This window comes from Coregonus clupeaformis, unplaced genomic scaffold (assembly GCF_020615455.1).
Source record: "Coregonus clupeaformis isolate EN_2021a unplaced genomic scaffold, ASM2061545v1 scaf0933, whole genome shotgun sequence".
NCBI lineage: Eukaryota > Metazoa > Chordata > Actinopteri > Salmoniformes > Salmonidae > Coregonus > Coregonus clupeaformis.
Genome location: NW_025534387.1, coordinates 117,696 through 145,305, shown reverse-complemented (window position 1 = coordinate 145,305; position 27,610 = coordinate 117,696). Strand labels below are relative to the sequence as shown.

General features: G+C 43.7%; 2 protein-coding genes across 2 annotated transcripts in view; both read left to right on the top strand.

The window, feature by feature from the left end:
- Positions 1–4,061, top strand: part of LOC121546326 (zinc finger protein 271) — a 33,116-nt gene extending 29,055 nt beyond the window's left edge. The window contains exon 5 of the mRNA XM_045217137.1: positions 2,448–4,061. Within this exon, the coding sequence (XP_045073072.1) occupies positions 2,448–3,715 (1,268 nt within the window). The 3' untranslated portion in view covers positions 3,716–4,061. The remainder of the gene's footprint in view (positions 1–2,447) is intronic.
- A 6,039-nt stretch (positions 4,062–10,100) lies between these two features.
- LOC123485999 (zinc finger protein OZF-like) lies at positions 10,101–17,576 on the top strand. The gene is made up of 2 exons (XM_045217139.1): positions 10,101–10,237; positions 16,121–17,576. The coding sequence occupies exon 2, from the start codon at positions 16,225–16,227 to the stop codon at positions 17,299–17,301; it is 1,077 nt and encodes a 358-aa protein (XP_045073074.1). The 5' UTR covers positions 10,101–10,237; positions 16,121–16,224; the 3' UTR covers positions 17,302–17,576.
- The last annotated feature ends 10,034 nt before the right edge of the window (positions 17,577–27,610 follow it).

Here is a 27,610-nt window from a genome sequence, read left to right as displayed (position 1 = left end):
GAGTGGCCTAGCCAGTCTCCAGACCTGAACCCAATAGAACATCTTTGGAGGGAGCTGAAAGTCCGTATTGCCCAGCGACAGCCCCGAAACCTGAAGGATCTGGAGAAGGTCTGTATGGAGGAGTGGGCCAAAATCCCTGCTGCAGTGTGTGCAAACCTGGTCAAGACCTACAGGAAACATATGATCTCTGTAATTGCAAACAAAGGTTTCTGTACCAAATATTAAGTTCTGCTTTTCTGATGTATCAAATACTTATGTCATGCAATAAAATGCAAATTAATTACTTTAAAATCATACAATGTGATTTTCTGGATTTTTGTTTTAGATTCCGTCTCTCACAGTTGAAGTGTACCTATGATAAAAATTACAGACCTCTACATGCTTTGTAAGTAGGAAAACCTGCAAAATCGGCAGTGTATCAAATACTTGTTCTCCCCACTGTATATACTCATTGATTCTTGAAGAATATAACTTAGAAATGGCTCATGAGTCTAGTTCAACAGTCGTTCTCCATCAGAACCAACATATAAGCTTGTTTTACTCCAATGTTTCTAAACAAACACTGTATAGGCGCAAAACATGGATGAAACTATCATGTTGATATCATGCATGGTCAGTCCTTGCATCTTTAGATCTATTAATTTGAGAGTGGTTACATTTCTCAAAGCCCATCCCTCAGAGCTTTACCGAATCAGAGATGGGGTGGTTATTTGTCATTAGTTTAATTGAGGATTCTTGCTTCAAAGACCAAGTGCAGTAAAAATTATGTTTTTCCTGTGTTTTATATCATATTGTGCGACAGCTGATGAAACTAACACTGTAAAGGTGTGATCTTTTAAATAAGTTATTTCCAGATAGTTGCTGGTTGAAAATACAATTTCCACAGGACCTTCTAATCAGCAGGCTTGCATGGGTGGGAGTTTAGGCTTGCCATGGTGATGTCACCATGTGGTAAATTGTGGCAAAGTTCTTGCTGGAGAAATAGTTTATTTTGGCTAAAAATCATTTTTTTCCCCAACTTCAATGGAAATCTACACTGAACAAAAATATAAACGCAACATGTAAAGTATTGGTCCCATGTTTCATGAGCTGAAATAAAAGATCACAGAATATATCCATATGCACAAATCATTACACAGGTGCACCTTGTGCTGGGGACAATAAAAGGCCACTCTAAAATGTGCAGTTTTGTCATGCAACACAATGCAACAGATGTGAAGTTTTGAGGGAGCGTGCAATTGCCATGTTGACTGCAGGAATGTCCACCAGAGCTTTTGCCAGATAATGTAATGTTCATTTTTCTACCATAAGCTGCCTCCAACGTGGTTTCAATTAATTTGGCAGTACGTCCAACCGGCCTCACAACTGCAGACCACATATAACCACGCCAGCACAGGACCTCCACATCTGGCTTCTTCACCTGCAGTTTTCACAACTGAAGAATATCTGCACAAACTGTCAGAAATCATCTCAGGGAACCTCATCTGTGTGCTCATCGTCCGGTGTCGTAACCGACTTCAGTTGGCAAATGCTCACCTTCGATGGCCACTGCCACGCTGGAGAAGTGTGCTCTTCATGGATGAATCCCGGTTTCAACTGTACCGGACAGATGGCATGTGGACGAGTGGTTTGCTTATGTCAACGTTGTGAACAGCGTGCCAATGATGGCGGTGGGGTTATGGTATGGGCAGGCACACGCTACGGATAATGAACACGATTGCATTTTATTGATGGCAATTTGAATGCCCAGAGATACCGTGACGAGATCCTGAGGCCCATTGTCGTGCCATTCATCCACTGCCATCACCTCATGTTTCTGCATGATAATAAATGCATGTCGCAAGGATCTGTACACAATTCCTGGAAGCTGAAAATGTCCCAAGTTCTTCCATGGCCTGCAAACTCACCAGACATGTCACCCATTGAACATGTTTGGGATGCTCTGGATCGACGTAATGACAGCATGTTCCAGTTCCCTCCAATATCCAGCAACTTCGCACAGCCATTAAGGAGGAGTGAGACAACGTTCCACAGGCCACAATCAACTTCCTAATCAACTCTATGCAACAGAGATGTTGCGCTGCATGAGAAAAATGGTGGTCACACCAGATACTGAATGGTTTTCTGATCCACTTTCCCACCTTTACATTTTTTTTTATCTGTGACCAACAGATGCATATCTGTATTTCCAGTCATGTGAAATCCATAGATTAGGGCCTAATGAATGTTTTTCAATTCACTGATTTCCTTATGAGTATAATTTTTGAATGTGCATGTTGCGTTTTATATTTTTGTTCAGTGTATTAAAGTAAGGTACCTAATTGTTACCCAATAAATGATTTGATATTGATATAAAAACGTCTGCATTGGGCCTTTAAACAAGTATTTTAAAGACCATTTCAATGCTGTTCCTGATTGCAACCCCATATTTGTTCATTTTCCCACAGGAGAGAGCTCCAATCCAGGCTCAGATAGCGATCCCAGTACCACAGCATCAGGAAACCATAAACAACACAGACAGAGGAACTCAAGACAGAAACATCACCACTGCATGGACTGCTTCACTAGTTTCTATGAGCCAGAGGAGTTGAGAAGGCACACTTGTAGGCCCCACCCCTGCTCAGATTGCAGAGGCAGCTTTATTTGTCCAACTCACCTCAAATCAAAACAGGCTCAAAAAAGGAAGACGACATACCCGTGTGGTCAATGTGGGAAGATATGTGAAACACCAAGCAAACTCAAGACGCACCAGATAACTCATACAGGAGAGAAGCCATACCACTGCTCTGTTTGTGGGAAGGGTTGCAGTAATTCGGACCATCTAAAGACACACCAGAGAACTCATACAGGAGAGAAGCCTTACCACTGCTCCCAATGCGGAAAGAGTTTCAGTCAGTTATCAACTCTGAGAAACCACCACCTAACTCACACAGGAGAGAAGCCTTACCTCTGCTCTCATTGTGGGAAGAGTTTCAGTCAGTTAGCCAACCTAAATACACACCAGTTAATTCACACAGGAGAGAAGCCTTACCTCTGCTCTCAATGCGGGAAGGATTTCAGACATCCAAGAGAATTAAAGTCACACATGAGAACTCACACAGGAGAGAAGCCGTTCCACTGCTCCCAATGTGGAAAGAGTTTCAGTCAGTTATCAACTCTGAAAAAACACCAGCTAACGCACACAGGAGAGAAGCCTTACCTCTGCTCTCAATGTGGGAAGAGTTTTACCACATTATGTGAGCTAAAGGCACACCAGATAACTCACACAGGAGAGAAGCCTTACCACTGCTCACAATGTGGGGATAGTTTCACCAGTTTATACTTCCTAAAGAAACACCAGCGAATTCACAAGGGAGGAAAGCTGTTCCACTGCTCCCCGTGTGGTAAGAGTTTCAGTCAGTCATCAACTCTTAAAAAACACCAGATAACGCACACAGGGGAGAAACCTTACCACTGCTCTCATTGTGGAAAGAGTTTCAGTCTGTCAGGAAACCTAAAGAGACACCAGGTAACCCACACAGTAGAGAAGCCTTACCGCTGCTCTCATTGCGGGAAGAGTGTCAGTCAGTTACAACACCTAAAGACACACCAGTTAATTCACACCGGAGAGAAGCCATACCACTGCTCTCAGTGTGGGAAGAGTTTCAGTCAATCATCAACTTTGAAGAAACATCAGAGAACTCACACAGGAGAAAAGCTGTGTCATCAGATCTGAAGACACCAGCTTGTTCACATAGAGGAGAAGCCTTAACTCCACTTTCAATGTAGGGATAGTTTCACCAGTTTTATATATTTTTTTAAAACACCAACTAATTATGACTAACAATAACTTACTTGGTTAAATAACGGGGGGACTTGCAAAGGAGTGTGGCACCTGCTCCCTGTGTGCTTCTGTCACCAGGTGAAAAAACCTTTCCAAGCCAAACCTTCATATGATGACCACTAACCGCTACACACACAGTCTACATCATTGCCTACTAGAACTAGCGTGTTAGTAAACCTGCTACAATCATGCAGTACAGTGTACAGTCAGAAAGCAGTTTAGCAGTTACACCGGCGGGCCCCGGTGGCAATAAATTAATAAAATCATAATCTTAAGTTGACTTGGAAGAGTTCCAGTGTTGGATAGCCATAGCCAGCTAGCTAACCTAGCATCCCTCTCTGTTTAAGCCCGGTGTTTGAGTAGGCAAAACTAGCTAGCTGCTTTTGCTAGCTAAGTGAAAATGAAAAAAAAAAAATACAACCAGATACAGCTAGGTCTCCCTCTATCTCTCTTCTCCTTAATTTTGGAAGAAATTAATTTGTTAACTGTTCAACTGTTGTCTTTGTCTCTCTTTGAGTCAACTACTCACCACATTTTATGTACTATGTACTGCAGTGCTAGCTAATTGTAGCGTATGCTCTCAGTACTGGATTATTTATCTGATCCTTTGATTGGGGGGACAACATGTTCGTTCATGTTGCAAGAGCTCTGATAGGTTGGAGGGTGTCCTCTGGAAGTTGTCATAATTACTGTGTAAGTCTATGGAAGGGGGTGAAAACCATGAGCCTCCTAGGTTTTGTATTGAAGTCAATCTACCCAGAGGAGGACAGAACCTAGCTGTCCTGCGGCTACTCCATGGTGTACTGAGGCTACTGTAGACCTTCATTGCAAAACAGTGTGTTTTAATCAATTATTTGGTGACGTGAATATATTTAGTATAGATTTACCTAAAATGTTTCACTATTTAGATTTGTCTGAAATTCACTGAAGAGGTGGCTCCTCCCCTTCCTCCTCTGAGGAGCCTTCACTACTCTATGGGGTATAAACTTCCTTCTTAACCTCTGATGACACATTCTAACCAACACAAAATATTGTTTCCTACTATCAATAAAGTACATTTCTGTTTCAAAACTATACTGTAAGTCCTACATACACATGCTTAGTACTCTTAGAAAGGTAAGAACTGTGGGATTCAGAAACAATGTGACTACTACAGAGCCCGAAATACAGCAGATATTAAGAGGTTTGAAAGTCTAGGTTTGAGATCAAATATGTCACCAATTAGTGTTCCAAAAGGAATTTTTAGCAATCAGGGCTTTCCACTTAAGGAGTAAGAAAGTAATAAATAAGACACAGAAAGGTGAAGAAACTTCAAACTTGTTTTCCCATTCACTTTTCCTATTGTAAACGATGAGTTAGCTAAACGGCGAATGTGGAGGATGCATTCAAGGTAATGTGGATGGAGAAGGAAATGCATTGTGAAGGGGTCTCAGACCAACGCCTACGCACCTGCTCTACTGAGTCCCTGTGACTGGCACAGACATCCAAGCTGTCTGGTTCTGTGAAAAGAGGACGCTGCGCCTAACCACAGAAAAATCCCCTTCAGCTAGAAGATGCTTACTTCTCCCTCATCAAATGTAAAATGTCGCAAGATGATATTGTCCAGTTCCTGTATGAGAAGTCAAGTATCGGTCAAACCCATGTTTTTGAAGCTATTAAAATACTGACAAGATGATTGGCGCTTACGGGGATAGGTAGATGTATTAAGCTGTTAGGGGATGTCAAGCCAGGAAGGGTTGGGGAGGCTTTATAAGTTACAGGATGTCTTAGACACCTCGCAGAACTTGGGGAGAGCTATCAATATTGTACTCTGTACCAACTTCTGCCTGCAATTGCATTAACTAAAGAATAATCTGAATACTTTGACGAAGAGTCAGTGTTTCCTTCTTACCACCACATATTGATTTGAGCATCATTACACCTGATCATCAGTGGAAGAATTTGAGCCAACAATTGCTTTACAATGACCATCAGGGTGGATCCTTTCCATGCATACTAAATGGTTGCACTTTTGGTGACTTGACCTACATTGCATACTCTATGACTACGTCCATAGCACATGATTTATGGCCTTTATGTGGGGGGGGTTCTTATGACATTCCCAGCAGTAAGATTTTAGTTAGATTTCCAAAACGACAAGGCCTGTAGCTTTCAGATGTCACTTTCTATTTTCTGATGTATTTTTTTTTTGGGGGGGGGTGCAGTTAATATGTGGAACAGTAACCGTGAGTAACACATGACAGATGGTAATGATCACAGTAATGGAGTGAAAATGTAAAGGTAAAATAAATTATATAGTAATTAATGATGAATTAGATAATCAATCAATCAAAAATATTTTTAACAAATGAACATATTGTTAAGTGAAAGTGCTGAATAGTACCAGAGCTTAAACCCTTATAGACCCTAGCATGTCTTGGGGATCCCCTGTTATTGGTAATGGTGAGAGGTTAGCATGTCTTGGGGATCCCCTGTTATTGGTAATGGTGAGAGGTTAGCATGTCTTGGGGATCCCCTGTTATTGGTAATGGTGAGAGGTTAGCATGTCTTGGGGATCCCCTGTTATTGGTAATGGTGAGAGGTTAGCATGTCTTGGGGATCCCCCTGTTATTGGTAATGGTGAGAGGTTAGCATATCTTGGGGGTCCCCTGTTATTGAGCTCAGGTGCATCCTGTTTCCAATGGTTCATCCTTGAGATGTTTCTACTACTTGATTGGAGTCCACCTGTGGTCAATTCAATTATTTGGACATGATTTGGAAAGGCACACAGCTGTCTATATAAGGTCCCACAGCTGACAGTGCATGTCAGAGCAATAATCACACCATGAGGTCGATGGAATTGTCCATAGAGCTCCGAGACAGGATTGTGTCGAGGCACAGATCTGGGGAAGGGTACCAAAAAATGTCTGCAGCATTGAAGGTCCCCAAGAACACAGTGGCCTCCATCATTCTTAAATGGAAGAAGTTTGGAACCACCAAGACTCTTCTTAGAGCTGGCCACCTGGCTAAACTGAGCAATCGGGGGAGAAGGGCCTTGGTCATATATATATATATATATATTTTTGTGTGAGTGTAGTGTTAGATAGTAGGGTATTTGTTATTTATTTTTTCAAGCAAAGTATAAGGGAGTTATACTCCAGTCTAGTAGGTGGCGGTAATGCAACATTTATTGGATGCCAACCGCCGTTAAATCTCATCGAAGAAGAAGTTAAACCCCGGGATGACCCTGTAGGGGAGATGGAGGAGGAATGGGACGCTGACAGAAAGACGGCGGAACGTACAAGTGGATTCTGATTCCAATGGCGGTAGAATCAAGGAGAGTTGGAGTCTTGTTCAAAAGAATGGAAAACGGAGCCAAGTAGTGAACAGTGAAGAGAAGGTCCCTTCATATCTAGTAGGAGGACGGTTTGTTAATGAGGAGCAGCTGAGCAAAGTACCAATATTGAAGAAACCATTTGAGATATCCAAACTGGTGGAGAGAGTGTTGGGTAAATTGAAGGCTGTGAGGATCACGAGAGGTGTGCTTGTTTTGATTTATTGTGCTTCTGCGGATCAGAAGGATCACGTGTTGCATCTCACCTGATTTGATACGTTTGAAGTGTCGTGTGTGTCTCTTCGGAACAGGGCACCCCTCAATGGGGTTATATCTGGCGTCTCGTGGGAAGTCGATTTTTGAACAGATTACAAATATTTGTTGTAAAGCTTTTGGTCATGTTTCAAGTGTTTGCAGAAGGGAGAAGCCAAGATGTCCAAGTAGTGGAAAAGATCATATCATGTGTTATAAAAGTGAGGAAAATGTGACATGTTGCAATTGTGGTGGGAACCATGAAGCTACATCTTTCGATTGCCTGACAAGGGTGAAAGAGAATGAGGTGGCCAAAGTCAGGGCAGTCCAGAGCATTTCATATGCAGCAGCTGTTAAAAGGATTGAGGGTTTGAATGGTTCTCTTGAAGAGTCCATGGTGGTGGATGGGCCTTCACTGCAGGCTGCAGGGGTTGCCTTTCACCAGCAGGACCCTGATATTTTAAAGGTTAAGAAGGTGGACTTTGTGGCCTTTATAGCTATGGTGATTAAATGGCACTGCCAAGGCGGACAGAAGGTCCAGGAAGATGGATATCATTGTGGATGTGGCAGAGCCATAGCTATAAAGCGGTGGAGTTACAGGGAATATTGTCACAAGCCGTACCACCCTCTCAGGCCCTAGAGCCTGAGAAATTGAGATTTGAAAGAAGGACGAAGTGGGAGTTTTGTTTTGTTTTTGTCAATGTACCTAATTTTATTTAGGTGAATTAAGTTAGTTTCCCTATCACATATGGATTTTCTTTTTAACTTGTTTAGGTTTTTCAACCCGTCCAGTTGGTGGCAGAAAATACACATTTTTGGGTTGTAGACTGCCATAAAACCCACAGAAGAAGGGGAGCTGGCGGAAGCAGAAGTGTCGTTTGAAGCTGAAAGCACGTCGAGTACAGTTAGCGAAAAAGATGAGTGGACAACAGTGAAGTCCAAGAAGGAGTGGTATGGTGTTGATATCATAGTAACCAGGAGTGGTATGGTGTTGATATCATAGTAACCAGGAGTGGTATGGTGTTGATATCATAGTAACCAGGAGTGGTATGGTGTTGATATCATAGTAACCAGGAGTGGTATGGTGTTGATATTAAAGTAAACAGGAGTGGTATGGTGTTGATATCATAGTGACCAGGAGTGGTATGGTGTTGATATCATAGTAACCAGGAGTGGTATGGTGTTTATCATAGTAACCTGGAGTGGTATGGTGTTGATATCATAGTAACCAGGAGTGGTATGGTGTTTATCATAGTAACCAGGAGTGGTATGGTGCTGATATCATAGTAACCAGGAGTGGTATGGTGTTGATATCATAGTAACCAGGAGTGGTATGGTGTTGATATCATAGTAACCAGGAGTGGTATGGTGTTGATATCATAGTAACCAGGAAGTGGTATGGTGTTGGTATCATAGTAACCAGGAAGTGGTATGGTGTTGATATTGTGTGTGTGTATCTAAAGAGCAAAAGGAAGCATTGTGGCTCGCGGAATTCATTCTGGCTATGGATACGGAGATCATCAACACATTAACATCAACAATAGTCGGCAGGGTAATTTGTATTTTCCTATCACAAAGTATAATGGAATATGCTCCGGTCCAGTTGGAGGCGGTAATGCAACATTATATTGGATGCCAACCGCCGTTAAACCCAACCAAAGAAGAAGAAGTTACGCTACCTAGAACAACATGAGCTGCTAATTCAAAGTCAAGTGTCAAGGTAAAATCAAGATTTGTAACATATTCTGTAACTTCTATGAATAAACATTAGTAGTCGGATTATTTTTTCACGTCATCATGTGTAAACAATAGCCATTTGAGCTAACGTTAGCTAGCTTGCTTACTGGCCATTAAAATAGCTACCCGAGCTAACTAGTTATCTGTCTATCTGACATACCAAGCAAGGTTATCTTAACGACGCTGTTGTGAATTATACCGTTATGTGTTATTAAGACAGCAATGTCAACTATGTGATGTGTGAATTGTCAATCTTTAAGATGGCATAAATCTATTGGCAACCCTAGCTAGTAAGTTAGCATGGCTAGTTAGCTAGGCTGTTTGTTATCGAAGGCTGGCTAGCTAACTTGTTAATTTAATTTCAGGAGCTAATCATTAGCTAACTGGTCATTTAGAGATTACAAATCAAATGTCATTTTGGTTCGCCATTGCTTCAAACGAATTTATTGCTGGTAATTTGGCTATCTAGCTAGATTGTTTCATCCTAGTGAGAAAGGTGACAGTAAAAATCTAAAGCTAACCCAACTAGCTCAACATAGCTAACGTTAGCTGTACGATCGCCAAAGCAATGCTAGCTAGCTATATGTATTAGTGGATGGAATATTTAGTTATAATCCTTAATTAACTAAGCTGTTCCAGTATTTTGTGAAACTCACCTTACATTTGTTTGTGCCTCTTTTGAATCCATTTATAGCCTTCCATGTCTGAACCCAAGTCCCCGGGTTCTTACTGTGGTCTTCCAGCACAGAGAAGCTCACAGTGGGGTCCAGAGATGGTCTTAGTGAAGCTGGAGGACTGTAGTCAACCACTGGAACTCAATGTGATAGTCAAAGAGGAAGAGGAGGAGAGAGAAGTAAAAGAAGAGGAGCTAGGGATTAAAGAAGAGGTGGAGGAGAGAGCGTTCAAAGAAGAGGTGGAGGACAGAGCATTCAAAGAGGAGGTGGAGGAGCGAGCATTCAAAGAGGAGGTGGAGGAGAGAGCATTCAAAGAGGAGAGAGTGTTCAAAGATGAGGTGGAGGAGAGAGCAGTCACAGAGGAGGCGGAGGAGAGAGCAGTCACAGAAGTGGACAACAGGGAAGAGGAGGAAGAAGTAGATGGTAACACTGACCCAGGTAAGTTCAGTTGTGTAGGATGGAGAGAGGTTGGTGCATTGGCAGCCACATGGGATTCCAGAACTATTATTGGGTCTTTCCACCAATTTGGTGCCTTTTTCTGAAGAGTAACTTGGTTTCATCTAATTTTAAAGGGGCAGCGCAGTTAAAAACATGATATTCCTGTTTTGAAAATAATTCCTGGACTTTCAGCCTGTTCAGGTGGGATGGAGTTTTTGGCCCAGATCATGACATCACAATCTGATATTAATGACCAGTTATCTTTTATTTGCATATGTATCCTCCTACATTGTAGGTGTAAGCGGGTAGGCTCTGTCCGCCAATCAGGGCTGTTTATGTAAATATATTTTAATTTGTATCAACATGCCCACAAGATCAGACTGAGCATTTCAATGGCAAAAGGAGGCTCAGGGAAATAAATAAAAAAAACATGGAGTTATTTTCATGAAATAAACACAAGCAGTGATTTATTAGAAATACAGTGATGATTAAAAAATACTGCATGGGGGCTTTAACATTCTGGGCTCTGTTTTCAGCTGGCGGTTAGGAGGCCCAAGTGTCAAACACACGTTAGTTTGGAATTTCATCATGTAAGAACATGAGCACTGGCATTTTCCAGCCCTAACGCCAGGTTTGGCAATTTACCTGTCTAACATCAGCTGACTTGCGCTGAGGTGGGAGGGGTGGCAATATTTGAGGCATGTCCTTAAAAACACATGCAAAATGGACAGTTTCTTGCAGCGCTAAAGGGAACGTTTAAGACCGACAAACAGCAGGTCTTCTAGGTAACGCAGTTGATTTGGAGAGCGGAAGCGCAGCCTATCCAGCCATGACACACAGTGCCCATGGAAGAGAGATGTTCATTTTGTGCCGGTGAATCTCATATTTAGGAACATAAAATTTCGTTTAATTTGACTAAAAACCAAGCATAGCCTACCCTACTCCTAAATAATGGCTGGTTTAGCAGCATCACATACAGTGCATTCGGAAAGTGTTCAGACCCCTTGACTTTTTCCAAATTTCGTTAAGTTACAGCCTTATTCTAAAATGGATAAATAAAATAAAATAATCTCAGCAATCACACAATACCCCATATTGACGAAGCAAAAACAGGTTTTTATAAATATTTGCAAATTTATTAAAATAAACGAAATACCTTATTTACATAAGTATTCAGACCCTTTGCTATGAGACTCGAAATTGAGCTCAGGTGCATCCTGTTTCCATTGATCATCCTTGAGATGTTTCTACAGCTTGATTGGAGTCCACCTGTGGTACATTGTCAGACCAAAAACCAAGCCATGAGGTCGAAGGAATTGTCCGTAGAGCTCCGAAAAAGGATTATGGCAAGGCACAGATCTGGGAAGGGTACCAACACATTTCTGCAGCATTGAAGGTCCCCAAGAACACAGTGGCTTCCATCGTTCTTAAATGGAATACGTTTGGAACCACCAAGACACTTCCTAGAGCTGGCCGCCCGGCCAAACTGAGCAGTCGGGGGAGACGGGCCTTCGTCAGATGACCAAGGTGACCAAGTACCCAATGGTCGCTCTGACAGGGCTCTAGAGTTCCTCTCTGGATATGGGAGAACCTTCCAAATGGACATCCATCTCTGCAGCACTCCACCAATCAGGCCTTTATGGTAGAGTGGCCACGCTGAAGCCACTCCTCAGTAAAAGGCACATGACAACCCGCTTGGAGTTTGGCTAAAGGCACCTAAAGGACTCTCAGACCATGAGAAACAAGATTCTCTGGTCTGATGAAACCAAGATTGAACTCTTTGGCCTGAATGGCAAGCGTCACGTCAGGAGGAAACCTGGCACCATCCCTATGGTGAAGCATGGTGGTGGCAGCATCATGCTGAGGGGATGTTTTTCAGCGGCAGGGACTGGGAGACTAGTCAGGATCGAGGCAAAGATGAACATAGCCTCCTGTAGCTCAATTGGTAGAGCATGGCGCTTGCAATGCCAGGGTTGTGGGTTTGATTGGCTGCCGTTTTACAGCCCTCTAACCAATTGTACTATTATGTGTGTTTTTCCGCGTTATTTGTAATTTATTTTGTACATAATGTTTCTGCCATCGTCTCTTATAACCAAAAAGAGCTTCTGGATATCAGGACAGCGATTACTCACCTCGTATTGGACGAAGATTTTTTCTTCAACGAGGCGGCCGCGAAGGATATCATACAGACACCCGACAAGGCCCAAATCCCTGTCATTCACATGAGGAAGAGACTGAGATATCGTGGACGTAGGTCGGGGTGCCTTGTAAGGATCCGACGGCGAGCGAGTAAACTGCCTCTTCCATCAATCCTATTAGCCAATCTTCAATCATTGGAGAACAAATTGGATGACCTAAGATTACGGTTATCCTACCAACGGGACATTAAAAACTGTAATATCTTATGTTTCACAGAGTCGTGGCTGAACGACGACATGGATAACATACAGCTAGCGGGCTATACGCTACATCGGCAGGATAGAACGGCTGACTCCGGTAAGACAAGGGGTGGCGGTCTGTGTATATTTGTAAACAACAGCTGGTGCACAAAATCAAATACTAAGGAAGTCTCGAGGTTTTGCTCGCCTGAGGTAGAGTATCTTATGATAAGCTGTAGACTGCACTATTTACCAAGAGAGTTTTCATCTATATTTTTCATAGCTGTCTATTTACCACCACAAACCAATGCTGGCATTAAGATTGCACTGAATGAGTTATATAAGGCCATAAATCAACAGGAAAACGCTCATCCACATGCAGCGCTCCTAGTGGCCGGGGACTTTAATGCAGGGAAACTTAAATCCGTTCTACCTAATTTCTACCAGCATGTTAAATGTGCAACCAGAGGAAAAAACCTCTGGACCACCTTTACTCCACACACAGAGACGCATACAAAGCTCTCCCTCGCCCTCCATTTGGCAAATCTGACCATAACTCTATCCTCCTGATTCCTGCTTATAAGCAAAAACTAAAGCAGGAAGCACCAGTAACTCGGTTAATAAAAAAGTGGTCAGATGACGCAGATGCTAAGCTACAGGACTGTTTTGCTAGCACAGACTGGAACATGTTCCGGGATTCTTCAGACAGCATTGAGGAGTACACCACATCAGTCACTGGCTTCATCAATAAGTGCATCGATGATGTCGTCCCCACAGTGACCGTACGTACATACCCCAACCAGAAGCCATGGATTACAGGAAACATCCGCACTGAGCTAAAGGGTAGAGCTGCCGCTTTCAAGGAGCGGGACTCTAACCAGGACGCTTATAAGAAATCCCGCTATGCCCTCCGACGAACCATCAAACAGGCAAAGAGTAAATACAGGACTAAGATTGAATCGTACTACACTGGCTCTGACGCTCGTCGGATGTGGCAGGGCTTGAAAACTATTACAGACTACAAAGGGAAGCACAGCCGCGAGCTGCCCAGTGACACAAGCCTACCAGACGAGCTAAACCACTTCTATGCTCGCTTCGAGGCAAGCAACACTGAAGCATGCATGAGAGCACCAGCTGTTCCGGATGACTATGTGATCACGCTCTCCGTAGCCGATGTGAGTAAGACTTTTAAGCAGGTCAACATTCACAAGGCCGCAGGGCCAGACGGATTACCAGGACGTGTACTCCGAGCATGTGCTGACCAACTGGCAAGTGTCTTCACTGACATTTTCAACATGTCCCTGACTGAGTCTGTAATACCAACATGTTTCAAGCAGACCACCATAGTCCCCGTGCCCAAGGACTCTAAGATAACCTGCCTAAATGACTACCGACCCGTAGCACTGACGTCTGTAGCCATGAAGTGCTTTGAAAGGCTGGTCATGGCTCACATCAACAGCATTATCCCAGAAACCCTAGACCCACTCCAATTTGCATACCGCCCCAACAGATCCACAGATGATGCAATCTCTATTGCACTCCACACTGCCCTTTCCCACCTGGACAAGAGGAACACCTACGTGAGAATGCTATTCATTGACTACAGCTCAGCATTCAACACCATAGTGCCCTATAAGCTCATCAATAAGCTAAGGATCCTGGGACTAAACACCTCCCTCTGCAACTGGATCCTGGACTTCCTGACGGGCCGCCCCCAGGTGGTAAGGGTAGGTAACAACACATCTGCCACACTGATCCTCAACACGGGGGCCCCTCAGGGGTGCGTGCTCAGTCCCCTCCTGTACTCCCTGTTCACCCATGACTGCATGGCCAGGCACGACTCCAACACCATCATTAAGTTTGCCGACGACACAACAGTGGTAGGCCTGATCACCGACAACGATGAGACAGCCTATAGGGAGGAGGTCAGAGACCTGGCCGTGTGGTGCCAGGACAACAACCTCTCCCTCAACGTGACCAAGACAAAGGAGATGATTTTGGACTACAGGAAAAAAAAGAGGACTGAGCACGCCCCCATTCTCATCGACGGGGCTGTAGTGGAACAGGTTGAGAGCTTCAAGTTCCTTGGTGTCCACATCACCAACGAACTATCATGGTCCAAACACACCAAGACAGTCGTGAAGAGGGCACGACAAAGCCTATTCCCCCTCAGGAGACTGAAAAGATTTGTCATGGGTCCTCAGATCCTAAAAAAATTATACAGCTGCACCATTGAGAGCATCCTGACTGGTTGCATCACCGCCTGGTATGGCAACTGCTTGGCCTCCGACCGCAAGGCACTACAGAGGGTAGTGCGTACGGCCCAGTACATCACTGGGGCCAAGCTTCCTGCCATCCAGGACCTCTATACCAGGCGGTGTCAGAGGAAGGCCCTCAAAATTGTCAAAGACTCCAGCCACCCTAGTCATAGACTGTTCTCTCTGCTACCGCACGGCAAGCGGTACCGGAGTGCCAAGTCTAGGTCCAAAAGACTTCTCAACAGCTTCTACCCCCAAGCCATAAGACTCCTGAACAGCTAATCATGGCTACCCGGACTATTTGCACTGCCCCCCCACCCCATCCTTTTACGCTGCTGCTACTCTGTTAATTATTTATGCATAGTCACTTTAACTCTACCCACATGTACATATTACTTCAACTACCTCAACTGGCCGGTGCCCCCGCACATTGACTCTGCACCGGTACCCCCCTGTATATATAGCCTCCCTACTGTTATTTTATTTTACTTCTGCTCTTTTTTTCTCAACACTTTTTTTGTTGTTGTTTTATTTTTAATGCACTGTTGGTTAAGGGCTGTAAGTAAGCATTTCACTGTAATGTCTGCACCTGTTGTATTCGGCGCATGTGGCCAATAACATTTGATTTGATTTGATTCCCACGAGGGGCCAATATGAAAAATGTATGCACTCACTAATAAACTGTAAGTCGCTCTGGATAAGAGCATCTGCTAAATGACTAAAATGTAAAAATGTAAATGAATCGAGCAAAGTACAGAGAGATCATTAATGAAAACCTGCTCCAAATGTTCACCTTCCAACAGGACAACGACCCTAAGCCATTGAAGAGGAGTAGGACAACGTTCCACAGGCCACAATCAACAGCTTAATCAACTCTATGCGAAGGATATGTCGCGCTGCATGAGGCAAATGGTCACTTACTGACTGGTTTTCTGATCCACGCTCTTACTTTTTTTTTTTGGTATCTGTGGCCAACAGAGGCATATCTGTATTTCCAGTCATGTGAAATCCATAGATTAGGGCCTAATGAACGTTTTTAAATTCATGATTATAATTTTTGAAATTGTTGCATGTTGCGTTTTATATTTTTGTTCAGTGTATTAAAGTAAGGTACCTAATTGTTACCCAATAAATTATTTGATATTGATATTAAAACAGCTGCATTGGGCCTTTAAACAATTATTTTAAAGACCATTTCAATGCTGTTCCTGATTCTAACCCCGCCATATCTGTTCATATTCCCACAGGAGAGAGCTCCAACCCAGGTTCAGACAGTGAGCCCAGTTCCACAGCATCAGGAAACCATCAACAACACAGACAGAGGAACTCAAGACAGAAACATCACCACTGCATGGACTGCTTCACTAGTTTCTATGAGCCAGAGGAGTTGAGAAGGCACACTTGTAGGCCCCACCCCTGCTCAGATTGCATAGGCAGTTTTATTTGTCCAACTCACTTCAAATCAAAACAGACTCAAAAAAGGATGACGACATACCCGTGTGGTCAATGTGGGACGAGATGTCAAACACCAAGCAAACTGAAGACGCACCAGAGAACTCACACAGGAGAGAAGCCATACCACTGCTCTGTTTGTGGGAAGCGTTTCACCAGGTTATGTGAACTGAAGGCACACCAGATAACTCACACAGAAGAGAAGCCTTACCACTGCTCTCAATGTGGGGATAGTTTCACCAGTTTATATTTCCTAAAGAAACACCAGCTTATTCACACAGGAAAAAAGCCATTCCACTGCTCCCAGTGCGGGAAGAGTTTCAGTCAGTCATCAACTCTGAAGACACACCAGATAATTCACACAGGAGAGAAGCCGTTCCACTGCCGTCAATGTGAGAAGAGTTTCGGTCATTTATCAACTCTGAAGACACATCAGATAACTCACACAGGAGATAAGCCTCACCTCTGCTCTCAGTGTGGGAAGAGTTTCAGTCTGGTAGGAAACCTAAAGAGACACCAGCTAACCCACACAGTAGAGAAGCCTTACCACTGCTCTCATTGTGGGAAGAGTGTCAATAGGTTACACCAACTAAAGACACACAACCTAACTCACACAGGAGAGAAGCCTTACCTCTGCTCTTATTGTGGGAAGGGTTTCCGTCAGTTAGCCAACCTAAATACACACCAGTTAATTCACACAGGAGAGAAGCCATACCACTGCTCTCAGTGTGGGAAGGATTTCAGACATCCAAGACACTTAAAGTCACACCAGATAACTCACACAGGAGATAAGCCTCACCTCTGCTCTCAGTGTGGGGATAGTTTCACAAGTTTATATTTCCTAAAGAAACACCAGCTAATTCACACAGGAAAAAAGCCATTCCACTGCTCCCAGTGTGGGAAGAGTTTCAGTCAATCATCAACTTTGAAGAAACATCAGAGAACTCACACAGGAGAAAATCGTCATCAGATCTGAAGACACTAGCTTCTTCACATAGGGGAGAAGCCTTACCTCTGCTCTCAATGTGGGGATAGTTTCACCAGTTTATAATTCCAAAAACACCAACTAATTATGACTAACAATAACTTACTTGGTTAAGTAAAGGTGGAAAAAAAGAACTTGCAAAGGAGTGTGGAACCTGCTCCCTGTGTGGAAAGCTTCAGTCAGTCATCAAATTTGAAGAGGTTGTACCAATACATTTGACATTTTAGTCATTTAGCAGACGCTCTTATCCAGAGCGACTTACAGTTAGTGAGTGCATACATTATTATTATTTTTTTCATACTGGCCTCCCGTGGGAATCGAACCCACAACCCTGGCGTTGCAAACGCCATGCTCTACCAACTGAGCTACATCCCTGCCGGCCATTCCCTCCCCTACCCTGGACGACGCTGGGCCAATTGTGCGCCTCCCCATGGGTCTCCCGGTCACGGCCGGCTACGACAGAGCCTGGATTCGAACCAGGATCTCTAGTGACACAGCCTTAGACCACTGCGCCACTCGGGAGAATAGTATCAATAGTAGAGAAGCTGTACCACTGCTCTGTGTGAGGAAAAGGTTCGCATAGAGACATAAAGATACACCAGCTTACTCGCACTGGAGAGAAGCTTTACCATGTTCTGGAGTTGTTTTAATATTGTTTATTGAAATAAAGCCGGTTTGATGATAACGGTTTATTGTGAACATATCCCTATTTCAGGAATCACCAAAAAGGCAGCATTGGAGAGAAAAGGCAGTTTTACAGAAACTGTATTGATTTTATTGGTTTTGGAATGCAATACTTCTATAACAGCAGACCTTCAGCAGACATCCAGATGATTTTCTAGAGGACGCGCCCACAACGGACAATTCAGTGAAGTTGTATTTGGCGTTGTGGAATCCGTAGCTAATATCTAGAGAATCCTCAGTAATCACAGACATAATATCCATAGCTAATATCTGTCCATAGAGAATCCTCAGTAATCACAGACATCATATCCATAGCTAATATCTGTCCATAGAGAATCCTCAGTAATCACAGACATAATATACATAGCTAATATCTGTCCATAGAGAATCCTCAGTAATCAGACATCATATCCATAGCTAATATCTGTCCATAGAGAATCCTCAGTAATCACAGACATCATATCCATAGCTAATATATTCTAGTTGGATTTCTATAAATCTCTTTTTTTTCTTTTTCCTCAAGTTAAAAAAATTAAATATAAGTTAGTCACAAGGGGGGGGTGTCATGACCCCCTCTTTAGGACCATCTGGCAGAACGCCCAGAATATGTTATTTAAGTTAAGATAGGAGGCGGAGCCAGTCACATTTAGGAACCAATCCAATGAATCATGTTTATGTAGGTTTTTATGTAGCCGTATATAAGGCTCTATGTAAGGAACGCCCTTGAAGAGCTCACTTCAGACCGGTACTTTATGCATCTAAGTTTGACTGTGACCTCTCCAGCTTGCTGTTAATAAACAATGATTCATTTAAGATTGACTGCGAGTGTCCCTGTGTTGAATTTCCACAACATTGTTAATGGTGAGAGGTTAGCATGTCTTGGGGCTATGATCTTTGTACCATTTATATTTATCCTGTCTCGAATGAAAAGTTTATGTTTTGCTATCTCCCAAAATAAATGCCATCTCTGATGAGAGACAGGCTCCTCTCCATCTTGCATTACAAACACTACACTTGTCCGTTCAGTAGCGGGGCAAGACTTTGTCTTGGGGATCCCCTGTTATTGGTAATGATGAAAGGTTAGCATGTTTTGGGGATCCCCTGTTATTGGTAATGGTGAGAGGTTAGCATGTCCCCTGTTATTGGTAATGGTGAGAGGTTAGCATGTCCCCTGTTATTGTTAATGGTGAGAGGTTAGCATGTCTTGGGGATCCCCTGTTATTGGTAATGGTGAGAGGTTAGCATGTCTTGGGGATCCCCTGTTATTGGTAATGGTGAGAGGTTAGCATGTCCCCTGTTATTGTTAACGGTGAGAGGTTAGCATGTCCCCTGTTATTGTTAACGGTGAGAGGTTAGCATGTCCCCTGTTATTGGTAATGGTGAGAGGTTAGCATGTCCCCTGTTATTGTTAACGGTGAGAGGTTAGCATGTCTTGGGGATCCCCTGTTACTGGTAATGGTGAGAGGTTAGCATGTCCCCTGTTATTGTTAATGGTGAGAGGTTAGCATGTCTTGGGGATCCCCTGTTATTGGTAATGGTGAGAGGTTAGCATGTCTTGGGGATCCCCTGTTATTGGTAATGGTGAGAGGTTAGCATGTCTTGGGGATCCCCTGTTATTGGTAATGGTGAGAGGTTAGCATGTCCCCTGTTATTGTCTTGTGGTGCAAGACTTTGTGAAGATGACGTACTGCGTAATGAAATACGTCACGATGTCGGCTTAGGAGTGTTCTAACATGCGTTTCCCTAAACACCACGCAGAGAAAACGTTGTTGAGGCATGTGTCGATACTGATAGGATCTAAAGAAAGGCAGCACTGCTCTCTGTGCTCTGACTTCCCCCTTTAACACATGTTGCTGCCTTAAAATGAAATCAGAAAAATTATTACATTTGATAATTTTTCCTACAGATCTACACAACCTACTCCACATTTTCAAAGTAAAAGAAGGTTAGAATATATTCAAAATTAATAAAAATAATCCTTAAATATCATAATAGGATAAGTCTCCACCCCCATGAGTTAATACTTGGTGGAAGTGTTACACCCCTGAAAAAGGGGAGAAATAATCACGAACGTGACGCAGTTATGTTTCCTCACTGACAAATTTAGTGTAATGATTTTACAAAAATACCACATTTTACAGAACAACAGATCTACAGGAACCAGAGTTTTGTAGGGTACAAAGCTTATTCAAGTCACAACAGCATAAACTGTAATTCACTAAAACATATACAAATGTTTCAATATAACTGTCAAACACAAAGTAGCTTTAGCTCAGTAACCCATAACTACATTTATCAACCATGTCAACAAAGTATTCGAAACACATTATACAAATAACCCCAAATATATTATTAACAACGCACATATTCATTCACAATTAGCATAAAATGGCAGCTACTCTCAGTACGAAGCTATATCGCTGCAACCAAGCAGATTACAGTCACACACGCACCTAATAACTCTCTTCAACTTAACTCTAACTTCCTCAAGATGTTACTAACACATACCTTAAACTCTCTTGACATGTTAGCAAGTTATTACATTCAAATTAACTCGTTTCATATCAATAACGTACCTGAAAAAGGGGAGAAATAATCACGAACGTGACGCAGTTATGTTTCCTCACTGACAAATTTAGTGTAATGAGAAAAAGACCGCGATTCCCCCAGGAAGTTGGGTGGAGACCAGAGCAATCGATCTCAGGCTCATAGATTAAGAGCATTAAGTAGATCACAGATGAACACTTTTACCCTTAAATTAGGCACCACAAACTAAAGTAGTCAATATAACATTTACACATTCCTCTTACAATATTAACCCTTTGACTCTTGACGGATTTTAAACACATTTATGCATTTTATCAATCTCTATGAACTAGTACTGGATGCATTATCTTTTTAACCTTAGATATTTTAAGATCCTTACATACCATGAACTTACTAATACTTTTTAGTGTATAACAGGCTATGAATATGTCCTTTAACCTGTCACACTCTCCCCGACAAAATAAATGTTGTCCCAACATTACCAACATTATCTTCTTAAACAGTCTATAAGCACTGGACGTAGAAAATCCTCTTCTGTAAGCTAGTCCTTGAGCAGAGGTCAAAGTTCACAGTTCAAATAGAACCAAGAAGTTATATTCACAGTCCATATCTGTTGACCAGCTGTATAAACAGTCCATAAGCAGTCTTTTCTCATACTATTGTCAACAGTCCATCAGTTTTAATGATCTCTATGCATAGTCTGCTAATTGTCTCGTGAAAGTCTGTGAAATCAGTCAGTAGTCCATGGTCAAACATGTCAACTCTGTCTGTGGCCTCAAGTTTGCTGAAGTCCATACATGTAGGGTGGCTGAAGGTAATATCCCTGTAGTGATGGCAGCCATGGAACCAGTCCTGGTGCAGGGTAGACAGGGAACAACTGTGGCTGTGGCTGGATACTGTAGCAGGAAGGGATACCAAGCTGATCATAGGTGATACGTCTTGGAGGGTGTCTCTCTCTTTGTGGCAGCTGGTAAGCTGGTTCCTCAGGTTCAGCAGCAGCAGTTAATGAAGGAAAGGCACTTAGTGGACGATCATCCAGCACATTTTCAGCAGGCAAGTTCATCTCCTCAGCAGGCAGTTCTTTAACTGTTGTTTTCTCCTCCAGCTGATTTTCAACAAGAGGCTGTGCTGGTAGCGTATCAGGAACTGGCACCGCAACTGTTTGTTTCACTGGTGGGGGCCTGTTTTCCGACTCTCTCGCTGGTTCAGCATACCTCTCAGGTACTGTAGGAGATGTGGGGACCTGTAGCGGCTCATGATGAAGGTCATATTCATCCCCGCTGTCTTCATCAGAATCTAGAGGCTGTGATCCAGGCTGATGTCTCTTTTTCTTACTTTTGTCATCTTTAGTCATTTCTGGTTGTCTCTCAAAAGGTAAGTGGTCACAGGACATGAGCAGGTTTCTGTGCAGGACCCGGGAGCGTCCCCCTACCCTTTTCTGGTCTCAACTCATAAATCGGCAGGTCTGAACCCATTTGTCTCACTACTGTGTGAATTTGATCTTCCCAATAGTTACGGAGTTTGCCTGGTCCTCCTCTTGGTGTCAGGTTTTTAATCAGAACTCGCTCGCCAGGCTGTAGCACTGAACTCCTAACTTTAGTGTCATAGTACTTCTTACTTCTTTCAGCAGCTTTCTGAGCATTTTCTTTTGCAATGGCGTATGCTTCTTCCATTCCTCGTTTCCAGTTCTCCACGTAGTCTCGCTGGTTACTGGAACCTGCCTCTGTGCACAATCCAAAGAACATATCAACTGGAAGCCTGGGTGATCTCCCAAACAGAAGATAAAATGGTGAATAGCCAGTCACTTCGCAACGGGTGCAGTTATAGGCATAAACCAGTTTGTTTAGAGACTCCTTCCAGTTTGACTTTTGTGTCTCAGTTAGTGTCTTTAGCATTTGCAACAATGTTCTGTTCATTCGTTCCACTTGACCGTTCCCCATCGGGTGGTAGGGTGTTGTTCTGGACCCGCCATGCCACTGAGTTTCTTTAACTGATGGAACAACTGATTTTCGAATTCTCCCCCTTGGTCATGGTGGATGCGGGAGGGGAACCCAAACTTCAGGGCAAAGTCATTGAAGATGAGATTTGCAGCAGTTTTTCCTGACTTTGATGTGGTGGCGTAGGCTTGAGTGAAACGTGTAAAATGGTCAACAATCACGAGGATGTACTCATATCCCCCTTTGCATCTGTCGAGATGGAGGAAATCTATACATACCAGTTCAAATGGCTGTGTTGTCACAATGTTTGTCAGAGGAGCTCTTGTTTCATGGCCTGGCTTTTTCTGCTTGACACAGCTACAAGTTTTAGTCACATAGTGCTCGATGTCAGATTGCATATAAGGCCAGAAGAAGCGGTCACGTACTAGTGATACAGTGCGGTCAGTACCTTGGTGTCCCATGTTATTGTGCAACTCTTCCATCACTTTACCTTTGTACTGCTCTGGTAGAACTAACTGCTTGCGGGCTGTAGTGATTCTGTAAAGAATACCATCACTGTCGATTGTCAATTTGTCCCATTCTCTGAATAGGCATTTTGTCTTTGGACTGAATTCCTTTTGCTCTTTAACTGGCGGTTTGGAACCAGACAGCTTGAAATCGAGCACAGGACGGATGACCGGATCAGACTCTTGTGCCTCTCTTATCCCCTCTTTTGGGATCGAGCTGATTGTTGCTGTAGTTGTCTCACCTTCAGCTGATACTGACATAGATGCAGCTGAAATTGACCAAGGCACAAAAGGCTCTTTCTGTACCTCTACTGCTTGTATAGTGGCGGCAATGGTGTCTGGTGGAAGCTCCTCAGAACATTCTCTCATCAGTGACTCTACATCCAGTGGCATCCTTGACAAAGCATCTGCATCACCGTTCTCTCTGCCTGGCCTGTACTTTATTGTAAAGTGGAAATCAGCCAATTCTGCAACCCACCTGGAAGTGGTTGCGTTCAGTTTTGCAGTAGACAGAATGTAGCTCAGCGGGTTGTTATCACTGTATACAGTGAAGGTCGGAGCATAGTACAAATAATCATGGAACTTATCAGTGATTGCCCATTTTAGAGCTAGAAATTCTAGCTTGCCAGAGTGGTAGTGATAGTTCTTCTCAGCTGCTGTTAAGGTTCGAGAGCCATAAGCAATGACCCTAAGCTTCCCATCTTGCTCTTGATAAAGAACTGCTCCCAAGCCTTGGTGTGACGCATCAGTGTGTACAACAAATGGCTGAGTGAAGTCAGGGAAACCTAAGACTGGTGGGTGAAGCAGACACTCAATCAGCTGTTCAAGTGCCTGTTGATGCTGGTCAGTCCACAGGATTGGCTTGTTTGAGGGCACCACATGACTTACTTTCTTTGTTTTTGCTTTCCGTGGGTGGTCAGGTAATTTCTCTGAATCTGCTTTCAGGAGGTCATACAGACAGCTGGCCCTCCTAGAAAAGTCTTTGATGTACTGTCTGTAGTAAGTGAGTAAACCAAGCATTTTTCTGAGCTGGCCCACAGTCTGTGGTCTGATCTCTTTCAATGCTCTTACTGCTTCAAAATCGGCTGGGTCAACTTTGCTGCCGTCTGCAGACACTATTCTGCCCAAATAACGGACCTGGGGTTTAAAGAGATCACACTTACTTGGCTTGAGTTTGATGCCATACTCTCTGAGACGCTGCAAAACCTTTTGCACATCATTCACATGGCTGTCGAAAGTTTTACTGAAAACTAGCGTGTCGTCCAGATAAGGAATGCAGATGTTGTCCCGGAGCCCTTCCAAACATTCCTCCATACAACGCTGAAAAGCTGCAGGAGCGTTCATGAGGCCGAATGGCATACGTATCCACTCATAGAGTCCCCATGGGGTCACAAATGCTGTCAGTGATCTGCTTTCTTCCGAGATGAACCCTTGGTGATATGCTTTTCCCTGATCTAAAAGGGAGAACCAGGAATTACCACCTAAACTGTCCATGATGTCCTGGACCCGAGGGATGGGCTGGCGGTCGGGATGTGTCTTTCTGTTCAGGTCTCTGTAATCTATACACAACCGGAGGGTCCCGTCCTTCTTCCTAACGCACACGACAGGTGAAGAATATGAAGAGTTTGACTTCCTAACCCAACCCTGGGCTATGAGGTCATGAAGGTAACCCTTCATCTCCTGATACAGTGGCCTGGGCACTGACATGTATGTGCGCTTGACTGGTTCAGAGTCCTTTAGAGAAATAGTCATTTTCAATCGTTCAATGCAGCCAATGTCATTGTCTGATCTGGAGAAGGAGTGACACTCTTCTCTAAGCATTTTCCTAACAACCTCTCTCTGTTCTTCGGTTAGGTGACTTAAACCTACTGGTGGATCCCACTGTTCAGTAGCAGTACATGGAGTTTGAACACTAGTGTGATTCACTGTGGCTGGGGTGACAGCTTTTTCAAAGACTTGGGCAGGTAACACAGTCATAATGGTTTGTACTGTACCGATTATGGTGCGTCCTAGCAGGGCAATGTCGTGGTCAGTGGGGTTAGAGACATCAAGCATGACAACTGGAAAAACACCTTTCTTAACTCTGACTAGTGTGTCAAAGAACTCAAGTTCATCTGGCCACTGCGGGTTCAGGTCTGGCTGGAAAAGCATTGTCATGTCATCTTTGAAAGGCTGGGAAGCTACCCGGCACTCAATCTGAATGCTACTGTGTTTTGGTACAGCAACCTTCTCTTTCTTGGTCTTCACTGCGTATTCATCTGTCTGTTCTGCGCTAACAGCCTGTATAAAAGCCCTCACCTTATTTCTTTTGAGGCTTGGGAAAGCTTTTTTACTGTACTGTACCGTTTAGTCTTTTCGGTCATTGTCAGGATGTGCTCAATAACATTGAAACCTATGATGGGATGAGATAGGTGACAGCCTTTCATTACCAGCACTGGGATGATCAGTTCCTTCGTTTGGTCAGTTTCAGAGGCTAACCGAAAAGTTGTTTCAATCCATCCCAGGTACGGCATTTCAGTCCCATTTGCTGCCGTCAATCTTAGATCATCAGGTGAGTCCAGAATTTCTGAAACATCCCTCAGCCTTGCGTTTGGGAGAGATTCCGCTTTCCATCGTTCATCAATGACCGATACCTGAGAGCCTGTGTCCCATAGAGCTTGGAGGTGGTGGCGATTCAGGTGACACTCAACAAGGCACTGTCTACCGACTAGCGAGGTGACCTTATGGGGGTGGCAACCTTGAGCTAGGGATGGTAAAGAGTGGGCATTTTCTTCTGTACAGGAAAGCTTTTCACAGGTAGAGTCAATTTTCAGGTGAGTGCATTTTTCCTTATGTTTAGTCCAATGTTGGTTTTGACATCCTTTGGAACAGTACAGTGTCTCTTTACATGATGAACATTGTTTCAGGTTCTCAAATGACTCTTCTCTGGCACAATTTGCACATTTCTGGGACTTTTTGGTAGCTATGGTTAACACTTGTCCCTCAGCGGTAACCCTTCCCCGTTTAAAGGGGCCTCTTTGGATGGTCTGACTCCCCGGATTTTACATCCAGCTTGAAAATGTTCTCCACTCCCACATCGGAAGCAGTGTGTGCAGCGTGCATCTGTTCTGGCCTGCTGGCAGACAAAACACCTCCTTGGAGCTTGAGCAGAGCGGTTGGTATACAGGTTAGGTGCATATTGATACTGCGCAGGGTCAGGTGCATGGGGCTGACTGTAGTTGCTGTAATACTGCTGCTGGGAAACAGGTGGCTGGGGTTCCCTATCTGGCCTCCTAACTGGAAGTGGGGCATGGGCATAAGGCGATGACTGAAACATAGGCTGCTGTAATGTCTCCTTAATCTGAGCAATCTCTGCACTGAGACCTTTTAGGGAAGCTACACCTGTCTTAAGTTCAGCTAACTCTGTTAACAGTTCTGCGGGTATCTTAGCTTTGGCTTCCTTCACAGGACACTTTGCAGATGGCGTATCTTCTAACTGGACTACACTTACAGTTGTAGCAGGCTGTGGGGCATTAAAACGCTTTTTGTTTCGTCTTTCTAACTCATTAGCACAAGCAATGTTAAGCTTCTCTAGCAAAACCTCATCTGATGTTTCGCTATCAAGCAGGAGAGGCTGCATGTCTATCCTGATACTGTCACTCTGGAGACCTGTAAGGACTGTGTGTAAACACATGCGCTGGACTAGGGCAGGGTCATACTTAAGCCCTGATTCTGACTCCTGGGACGCAAATAGTACTTTCTGCCTCAAATCTAAGACGCGCATCAGGAAGCTTTGAGGGGTCTCCTTGCTATGCTGTGCTTCTGAAGCTAGCTGTTTGTAAAGCTCTGTTGCACTCTTCTCTTGGAAGTGGGAACGCAGGATGCATCTAAGTGTGGGAAGAGTTAGCTGGGGTTTACCTTCCAAGTAGCTGCGTAGCTGTGAGCCTGGAGAAATAGCCCTGATTACTGCGTCTACTATTTCTACCTCAGGATAGCCTCTGTTAAGTCCATTCTCAATCTGATGGGCAAGGCTGGAAAAAGTCAGTTTATCTTTCTGGCCCGGTTCACCTATCTGACCAGAAATTTTTAACTCTTTGCGCCAGTATGAGCCGGGCTGTGCACTGGGTGAGAGCTGCATGCTCCTCTGAAGATGGGCAGGGGGTTGGGGCTGGCGCAGAGAATCACTGGCTTGGTCTGCAGTACTCTGCTCAGTTCCCACCCCTTGTTGTGGGGTTACAGTTCTCAGTCCCTCTATTCTGTGATGTGTTCTGGCTGTTTCAATATCATGGTCAGTTTGCCCTGTCTTGCTATCTATGCCACTGATCATCTCTGTCATTTTGTCTTTAAGTAACAATAATTCCGACATGCCGCCATCTTCTAACTCTGCAACTTCCTCTCTTTCAAGGAACATCATAATGTGAGTCATCAGTGATATGCGGGATTTGTCTTGAACATCTCTTCTCTGTTCGCCTGATATGTCAAGGAAATCACATACGTCTAGTAACTTGTCTTTAGTCAGGGTGTGCAATTCTCCTACTACCTCTTCCTGTAGTTCTTCCAAGGCGGTTGTCATGTTGACAGGACAGGAGGAACCTTTACTGTGCAGGAGTTGACTCTGAATTAGATGGTCCTTACTGTCTCTGATGG

What these genes read in the sequence shown, in the direction of transcription:
- LOC123485999 (XM_045217139.1), top strand. Translation starts at nt 16,225, where the DNA reads ATGGACTGCTTCACTAGTTTCTATGAGCCAGAGGAGTTGAGAAGGCAC.